Raw genomic sequence first — 10098 nt, 5'->3', positions numbered from 1 at the left:
TTGCACGTTGTTGTTGTTGTGGTTCAGGATTGTACCATGGCCCAGTGTTGATCTACAAAGCCTCATGAGTACAGTCCATTACATGTGAACTTTTGGCAGTAGATATAGTAGAACTCACGCGCTATAAAAAAAAATAGCGTCAACATTTCCAGTCGCCAGGGACCCTTTGTCTCAGCGCTTCTCACAGCGCAAACACACCAGTCGCCACACATGCACTCGCGGGTTTCGTGCGAGATCGCGCGCTTGGCCGGGCACACCGAGTCCGACTTCAGAGCGGGCAAAAGTGCACAGAGGAAGGCACATTTACATTGGAACAGCGTGTGTGTGTGTGTGCGTGCGTGTGTGTGTGTGTGTGTGTGTGTGTGTGTGTGTGTGTGCGTGCGTGCGTGCGTGCGTGCGTGCGTGCGCGTGTGTGTGTGTGTGTGTGTGTGTGTGTGTGTGTGTGTGTGTGTGTGTGTGCGTGCGTGCGTGAAAGCATGGACTCTCTCTAAAAGCCTACAATTCATTGGTAACGGAGCAGCTCAAGGAATTGTTTTTATTTATTAATTGTACTGACATTACACATCGGTCTTGATTCGTGTCTTTCTAAGAGATTTGTTCATGTTCACAAATATTGACTGATCTGCCCAATATCATGGTGATAATACCATATGGAAATAGATTTTTCCTTTATCTGTTTTAGCTTGTGCTGCATATTGACCATGTATCTTCATATCGTCCTTGTACAGGCTCAGAAACTGAAGTCCAACTCCACTGTCGATGGCGTCTTCTGTGTGGTAAGTGCATGTTATACATTGGGTTTATGTACATAATGGACATTAATGTTCAGAAATCATTATTGATACTTAACACTAGCACAGCTGACAAGGGGTCAAATGACCGCTAGGCATTTTCAATAAATGTGTCCTCGTCACTCGGTCGAGCTCCAGCTCTGTCACTCAATGACTTTTCCTAAAAGTACCCGTTTTATCTGGCACGGTTTATGAAATGTCAAAATGACTTCAGGAAAATGTAATTAGAACGTTATTCCACATATGGGCCGTTGGAACAGATGAAAGTCACAGCACTTTGCGAGCGTCTAGCGCAGGGGTGGCCAACCCGTGGCTCGCGAGCCGCATGTGGCTCTTTGCCCGTCAATGTGTGGCTCCTCCATCAAAAAAATATATATATAATTATAATTTTATTTTTATAAAAAAAAAAATTGTCACTCAAACCTACATTTCATTGTGGTAAACCTCATATTTTTATATTCAGAGGTAATTATATAGTTTACACTGTTTATTTTTCTCATATTTCTCATTTCTCATATTTCATATTTCTCATTTCTCAAGCTGTCGGGTCGTCTGACCCGTTCCTGGCGGGAATTAGTGAAATTTTCTCCATGGCTGTGCTAGTGTTAAAGGAACACCATCATCATCAACCTTTATTTATTCTCGAGATTACAATTGAGGTCACCCTCATTTTCAATGTCGTCGAGACTACAACACGTCAACACTTTGGGAAATCAGCTCACCGTCTTCTCCAGAGAGAGACAAGAAGATAGAGACCAGTTTCCTCTCTGTGCGTTCAGTAGAAAGCTATCTGGGTGCACGTTAGCCTAGCTTAGCACAATGAATGGAAGCGGACATGGCCGGTTAGCCTTGAGAGGTGTTAGTTGGACAATGTCAGCGCTTAACATATACACGCTTATCATGTAAAATCAAGTGCTTAACATATACATGCTTATCATTTAAAATCAAGTGCTTAACATAGACACGCTTATCATTTAAAATGCAGTGCTTAACATAGACACGCTTATCATTTAAAATGCAGTGCTTAACATAGACACGCTTATCATTTAAAATCAAGTGCTTAACATATACACGCTTATCATTTAAAATCCAGTGCTTAACATATACACGCTTATCATTTAAAATCCAGTGCTTAACATATACATGCTTATCATTTAAAATCAAGTGCTTAACATATACACGCTTATCATTTAAAATCCAGTGCTTAACACTTTAGTTGCCAAAGGACGAGTCTATGCGTCCTTCCCCGCCATGCTCAAGTTGCCGAAGACGCCGTAACTCGTCTTTAATATCAATATTTAAAAAATCTGTGATCGGAATCATATTTTCCATCCGCAGCCTTCACACACAGTTCAGAGCTCCTCTCAATCCTCTAGCGGTTCAAGAGCGCCATCTGGTGGCCGATCGGCAGAAGCGCCAAACAGGAAGTTATGTGGATGAAGTGCTGCTCACCCATATTACTTCCGGGCACTCGCTATAGGTCCCGGGACTCGATCTCGACACAATACATAGCGATCCGTTGCCAATAACTCGATAAACAACATGATTTGGACGTATATACTATTATACAACCTGTAAATGGACCGGGTATTTCTACATCCCATAATAGGAATATTTCAGTTCCACGCTCATCGTCCAACGGCGCAAGGAAGATACGGTAAGATTCAGCGTTATTTTTGAACGTGTTCGATATAAACTGCTCTGATGATCATATCACCCACACTAGATGAATGATATAACGCTGCCCACGGAATTATAAACGACCCCCCGCCCATCCGGTCATCATCAGATCATAGGTAGAAACTTCTAGAAGTACGTCCAATTGAAATTTTTTTATCTCGCACAGATTCCTACCAAACTGTATTTCATCATCAATATAATGCATTTGGGGCTATACATCACGTTCTGGAGAAAGCTGCAGAAAGAGATGAAAACATACTTATACTTTAGACCATATTTTACAATGAATATGTGAATGAAAAAGTTTAATGTTGCTACACAATGAACAATACATATAGGACCTTGAATGGGCCCTAATAATGGCAATCTAGAAATAGAATTTAAAAAGTTATAGCCCTGCAAAGAAGGGGAACTTCTCCATGTTAAATAGAGCTGGCAACGGATGGTATATCATGAATTTAGCCTTAGGCAATCAAAGTGTTAACATACATGCTTATCATTTAAAACTAGTGCTTAACATAGACACGCTTATCATGTAAAATCCAGTGCTTAACATATACATGCTTATTTAAAATCCAGTGCTTAACATATACATGCTTATTTAAAATCCAGTGCTTAACATAGACACGCTTATCATGTAAAATCCAGTGCTTAACATAGACACACGTATCATTTAAAATGCAGTGCTTAACATAGACACGCTTATCATTTAAAATACAGTGCTTAACATATACATGCTTATTTAAAATCCAGTGCTTAACATAGACACTCTTATCATGTAAAATCCAGTGCTTAACATAGACACTCTTATCATGTAAAATCCAGTGCTTAACATATACATGCTTATCATTTAAAACCAGTGCTTAACATAAACACACTTATCATTTAAAATGCAGTGCTTAACATAGACACGCTTAGCATGTAAAATCCAGTGCTTAACATAGACACACTTATAATAAAAATGCAGTGCTTAATATAGACACACTTATCATTTAAAATCCAGTGCTTAACATAGACACACTTATAATAAACATGCAGTGCTTAACATAGACACACTTATAATAAACATGCAGTGCTTAACATAGACACGCTTATCATGTAAAATCCAGTGCTTAACATAGACACGCTTATCATGTAAAATCCAGTGCTTAACATAGACACATTTATAATGTAAAATCCAGTGCTTAACATAGACACAGTTATCATTTTAAATCCAGTGCTTAACATATACATGCTTATCATTTAAAACCAGTGCTTAACATAGACACACTTATCATTTAAAATGCAGTGCTTAACATATACATGCTTATCATGTAAAATCCAGTTCTTAACATATACATGATTATCATTTAAAACCAGTGCTTAACATAGACACACTTATCATTTAAAACCAGTGCTTAACATAGACACACTTATCATTTAAAACCAGTGCTTAACATAGACTTGCTTATCTTCATTGGAGTCTTCTGATTACCAGACGACCGCTCTGCCCGCTGAGTCAATCTTGCCCCACAGCTGTACAGTATGTGTGGAATATGTAAGTGGCAAGCAAGTAATTATTTCATAGAGTATGATATCCCCCTGACCCAAATGTCGAAGGTCGCTAAACATCTTTCTGATGGCCGTCGCCGTGACAACCCCTCGCCCTTCCCCCCGTTGGGACACCTGGGCTTTGTAGTTCTTCTTTGAGGCTGAAATGAGATGAGTTTGCTTATCGGGTGGCTTTTAAAGTTCAGTGTAAAATGTCATTGTGCAATTATAAGGCAGCAGTCCTGAGCTGGACTGACATTTACTGAGCCAGGGACAGAGGAGATGACCCGCCAGCGGCCCACTGCTTTATTAGTGAGTGTCTTGCTCAAGGACACCTCGACATGCTGCCCGCCCGGGAGGAGCGGGAATCGAACCGGGAACCTCCAGATTAGCAGACGACTGCTCTACCTCCCAATCCACTGTTGCATGTACACACACACACACACACACACACACACACACACACACACACACACACACACACACACACACACACACACACACACACACACACACACACACACACACACACACACACACACACACACACAGAAGATGCAGAGAGTATGGGTCTTGAGGGTGTGTGGTTAGAAGATGCAGAGCGTAGGGGTCTTGAGGGTGTATAGTTAGAAGATGTAGAGCGTAGGGGTCTTGAGGGTGTGTAGTTAGAAGATGTAGAGCGTACGGGTCTTGAGGGTGTGTAGTTAGAACATGCAGAGCGTAGGGGTCTTGAGGGTGTGTAGTTAGAAGATGTAGAGCGTAGGGGTCTTGAGAGGTGTAGTTAGAAGATGTAGAGCGTACGGGTCTTGAGGGTGTGTAGTTAGAAGATGTAGAGCGTACAGGTCTTGAGGGTGTGTAGTTAGAAGATACAGAGCGTAGGGGTCTTGAGGGTGTGTAGTTAGAACATGTAGAGCGTAGGGGTCTTGAGGGTGTGTGGTTAGAAGATGCAGAGCGTAGGGGTCTTGAGGGTGTGTAGTTAGAAGATGCAGAGTGTAGGGGTCTTGAGGGTGTGTAGTTAGAAGATGCAGAGCGTAGGGGTCTTGAGGGTGTGTAGTTAGAAGATGCAGAGCGTAGGGGTCTTGAGGGTGTGTAGTTAGAACATGTAGAGCGTAGGGGTCTTGAGGGTGTGTGGTTAGAAGATGCAGAGTGTAGGGGTCTTGAGGGTGTGTAGTTAGAAGATGTAGAGCGTAGGGGTCTTGAGGGTGTGTAGTTAGAAGATGCAGAGCGTAGGGGTCTTGAGGGTGTGTAGTTAGAAGATGCAGAGCGTAGGGGTCTTGAGGGTGTGTAGTTAGAAGATGCAGAGCGTAGGGGTCTTGAGGGTGTGTAGTTAGAACATGCAGAGCGTAGGGGTCTTGAGGGTGTGTAGTTAGAAGATGCAGAGCGTAGGGGTCTTGAGGGTGTGTAGTTAGAAGATGGAGAGCGTAGGGGTCTTGAGGGTGTAGTTAGAAGATGCAGAGCGTATGGGTCTTGAGGGTGTGTAGTTAGAAGATGCAGAGCGTAGGGGTCTTGAGGGTGTATAGTTAGAAGATGTAGAGCGTAGGGGTCTTGAGGGTGTGTAGTTAGAAGATGCAGAGCGTAGGGGTCTTGAGGGAGTGTAGTTAGAATCCATTGAGGAGGTAGGAGGGAGCCATTCCTCTTCAAGGTATGCCAGGTCAAGCACATTGAAGCAGATTCGCATGGCAATAGGAAGCCAGTACAGCTCTCTAAGAAGTGGGGTAATGTGGGCTGACTTTAGTAGACTGGTTTTCAGGCGGGCCGCTGCGTTCTGTATGAGTTGAGGTGGCTTGGTGGCGGTAGTCTGCAGACCAGCTATTAGCAGTGGCGCTGCAGTAGTCCAGGCGAGACCTGACTGTTGATTGCAGGAGGAGTTGGGTGGCTTCTTTTGTCAGGAAGGGCCGGGATCCTTCTCACGTTGCTCAGGAAGAATCTACAGGGTTCTGGTTGTTGAGGCGAGATGTCAGCAGAGAAGTCGGGGGGCGGAGCTACGCTATGATGTGATGACTGTGATTGGTCGTCCTTCCTCTGACAAACTCTTCATTTGAGGCTGCTGATGCAGCATGAACCTATTCCCCCGAGCCCGAATTATTAAGGTCAGAAGCTGTGGTTCATATACTGTAACCAAACAATTGATTGATTGATTGATTGATAATTGATTGATTGATTGATTGATTGATTGATTGATTGATTGATTGATTGATTGATTGATTGATTGCAATATTACTCACACTTTAGCTGCCAGATAGGATGTGAGCTCTGTGTGTTGGTTAAATAAGTATTTAACCCTCACACTCGACAGTGGCTCAGGAGGGAGAGCGGCCTGGTTCGTCCAGGTGTCCTTGAGCAAGACATCTTAATTTGCCTCCGCTGTCAGTGTGTGAATGTGTGAGTGAATGGGTGAACGTGAGGCATGAGTTTGGATCATTTGGATAAAAGCACTATATAAATGCAGTCCATTTATATATATAAAAAATAAATGCAGTCCACACATACAAACTCTACAGGTATGTCACGATGGGGTTAGGTAGAATGCAATAATACAGAAAGGTAAAGAATGGAGGAGGCAGAGGCGAGGAGTGAAGCTTGGAGAAGGGTGTTTACTGTAGAATCCAGTGCAATACAGGGAAAATACAGAAACTAAATAACAAACTTCACAATACAAAACAACAAACACTAAGACTTACTAGAGGGAGAACGATGCGACACGACGTGGAGGAACAGGGGGTAACTGGAGGAATGTCGCCACAACGAAGGGGAGACAGACAGACACCTAAATACCCCGACTAATTAGCAATTAAGAACACCTGGCCAACACAGAATCACAAACAACACCTAGACAATAAGCAAAGCACAACTAAACACAACTAAACACAAAAGCAACTCCTAACAACCCAAAACAGTGTATGACATCACACCAGGGAAGGGAAAGACAATGACAGCACACACCAGGACACCACATTGATTACACAATTAATTATTGTTAATACAGTGGTCAAGATATTTGTCATTGTAGCGTGCACCAATTGTTTGTGACCACTAGAGGGTGGTAGGGCGCCAATATCAGGCCGAGGGCCAATGTCAGATGTAGGGCATTGCCCAAAGTTAGGTGGAGGGTACTGCCCACTGTCAGGTGGAGAGCACTGCTCAAAGTTACCATCCTGACCCGTCCAACCATGACCGGGCCTAGGATCCTGACACAGGTACAGTCACTCATTGGGTTTAGGACGTGGAACACCATTATGACTTTTAGTTAGGGGGAAAATAAACATTTGCTATTCACACAGAGTCTCTAATTTAACCAGAGGGGCTTTTCAAGGTGATATTATTCTATAAAATATTCCAGCTCCCTGCAAATAACGGTCTGCGTTGAATTGGAATGTGTTGCGGTAAGCAGGGGGAGATGCTGTCAAGGGAATGCAAAAACATTAAAGATGCAATCCATGTTTTCTTTCTTTTTACTCATATAAAGATGGGCTATACTTCACATAGAGTTGGATTTTTTTGAATGTACGCTTCTCAGTACTTGCTCAACCCATTGTAAATCTGAATATAGATCTGTGTTACTCCAGTGGAAACATTACCAATGTAAACAAATCTATTACAGCCACGAAATACAGCGAAAACAATTATGAACTCATATTTACTGTTTAGTGTTGGCCCTTGTAGAGAATGACAGCATGTTGTCTAGTGTCAGTCCTTGAATCAAGGGCTCAGTCAGTCAACTACAGAATGACAGCATGTTGTCTAGTGTCAGTCCTTGAATCAAGGGCTCAGTCAGTCAACTACAGAATGACAGCATGTTGTCTAGTGTCAGTCCTTGAATCAAGAGCTCAGTCCGTGAGTCGACTAGAGAATTAAAACATGTTGTCTAGTGTTAGTCCTTGTTATCAGGAGCTCAGTCAGTCAACTAGAGAATGACAGCATGTTGTCTAGTGTTAGTCCTTGTTATCAGGAGCTCAGTCAGTCAACTACAGAATGACAGCATGTTGTCTAGTGTTAGTCCTTGTTATCAGGAGCTCAGTCAGTCAACTAGAGAATGGCAGCATGTTGTCTAGTGTTAGTCCTTGTTATCAGGAGCTCAGTCAGTCAACTAGAGAATGACAGCATGTTGTCTAGTGTTAGTCCTTGTATCAGGAGCTCAGTCAGTCAACTAGAGAATGAAAACATGTTGTCTAGTGTCAGTCCTTGAATCAAGAGCTCAGTCAGTCAATTAGAGAATGAAAACATGTTGTCTAGTGTCAGTCCTTGTATCAGGAGCTCAGAAAACATGTCGCAATTCCTACTTCAAATTTTTTGGTGGTGGGGCTTCCCATTTGTTGACATTTGGATCACTGATTGGGCCTTTAACACAGACTTATACACCTTTAAAGGTCCCCTATCTTATAAATGGCATTTTCCAGTAGTTTGCATTGTTTTCTAGCAATGTGGGGTTGTACCAACACTGACTAGGTGTGAACTTCTCATTCAGGCGCATTCCTCCAGTTCAGCTGAGACAAGATCCTCCCCACTAAACCAAGCCATTCTGAATCTGGTGGATCTGTGACGTGTAAGAATAGTGATCTGCGTATCTCAGCGCCTTCTGTGGTTGTAGCCACCGCCCACAATCAACAACTCGAGGAAGTTAGTGTAACTAACTTTTGTATGCCCTGAAGAAGGCCGAAACATGTTTGCCCAAATAGTGAAAGAAATAGCAAAATAGTTCCCCTTTAATAAAATGGACATGAAATAGATGAGCATTTCATTGAAGAAACTCTCTCTCTCTCTCTCTCTCTCTCTCTCTCTCTCTCTCTCTCTCTCTCTCTCTCTCTCTCTCTCTCTCTCTCTCTCTCTCTCTCTCTCTCTCTCTCTCTCTCTCTCTCTCTCTCTCTCTCTCTCTCTCTCTCTCTCTCTCTCTCTCTCTCTCTCTCTCTCTCAGGATCCACAGATAGACGGCCCTGGCACGTCCAACGCCATCCCCAGAAACTCGGCCGTCTCCAGATGGTCTCCACCGGGCCTGGTTCCTCTGCTGCCCCTGCTGCTCTGGCTGTGCTACTGCACCCCGCCAGCGAGCTCCTCGGCAGCCATCTTGTAGCATAGCCGCTTTCACAGCAAGCAAAACAAGAAATGGACTGACATATTTGTATAAAAAGCAAAACAAGAAACAAAATTCTCTGTTCCAAGTAATACCAATACTTGTATGTTTATTTTCTTCTGGACTCCCTCTCTCTCTTGTCTCCTCTCTCTCTCTCTCTCTCTCTCTCTCTCTCTCTCTCTCTCTCTCTCTCTCTCTCTCTCTCTCTCTCTCTTCTCTCCATCTCTCTCTCTCTTTCGATTCGTGTTTTGTTTATCTTGTTTTTTGGAGGCTTTTTCTGCGTTGAAGCTGTGCGCTAAATCAGTGATCTTGGTGTCAGCTACGTTTGGCTACATGTACGTTTTGGGTCAGTTCTTGTGGAAAAAAAGGGACAAGCAGCTTCTGTGTTGTTTTATTGGGTGACGAGGACGTGACAATAGGACTACATTCCAACACACTGGGAGACTTTTTGGTAATAAAAAAATGTGTTGATGTAAAATTAGCAACAACGTGATAGCCGTCATTCACTCTTTAATCAAGTGTGCTTGTGTATCGAGCCCAGGTGGGGCCTGTGAAGCTAAACTGTCACTTCAGTAACAGTAGCATTTAACCAGCTGTTTAAGTGTTACTCTAGTCTCATCTGTGATCCGTGTGTGTGTGTGTGTGTGTGTGTGTGTGTGTGTGTGTGTGTGTGTGTGTGTGTGTGCACGCGTGCGTGTTGGTAATGGTTGTCACCCGTGATTCCACGCTTGATGCTTTGAATAGGTTGAAATAATCCCAGTCTAAAGGAAGACCATCACTACAGAAGTTCTTTCAAAAAGGTTTCAGGCTTCAAAATTAACGTGGGTTTTTCAAAAACGCCCGTCCCTACTAGTCCCTTTGGCCATTTTAGCCCCTTTTTTTTTTAACCTTCTGTCGTGTGGTAGTGAAAGGGTTAACCTTCTGTATTGTTGCAGTGAAAGGGTTAACCCTTTGGTAGTGCGGTGGTGAAAGGGTTAACGGAGAGAGACGGCTCCGAACGCACGCAGAAGCACACAGACGAGGAGCCGC

General features: G+C 43.2%; 1 protein-coding gene across 1 annotated transcript in view; it reads left to right on the top strand.

Moving 5' to 3' along the window:
- The window catches only part of LOC311234560 (GDNF family receptor alpha-1-like), a gene marked incomplete at its 5' end in the record, with an annotated part of 84094 nt that extends 74887 nt beyond the window's left edge, over nt 1-9207 (top strand). The window contains 2 exons of the mRNA XM_084321809.1: nt 729-776; nt 8914-9207. Of these exons, the coding sequence (XP_084177935.1) occupies nt 729-776; nt 8914-9069 (204 nt within the window). The 3' untranslated portion in view covers nt 9070-9207. The remainder of the gene's footprint in view (nt 1-728; nt 777-8913) is intronic.
- Nucleotides 9208-10098: the final 891 nt, after the last annotated feature.

This window comes from Notolepis coatsorum, assembly GCF_963971535.1.
Source record: "Notolepis coatsorum genome assembly, chromosome: 9".
In the NCBI taxonomy this organism is placed as follows: Eukaryota; Metazoa; Chordata; class Actinopteri; order Aulopiformes; family Paralepididae; genus Notolepis; species Notolepis coatsorum.
The sequence above is the reverse complement of the archived record's forward strand: the minus strand, read 5'-3'. Positions and strand labels throughout refer to the sequence as shown.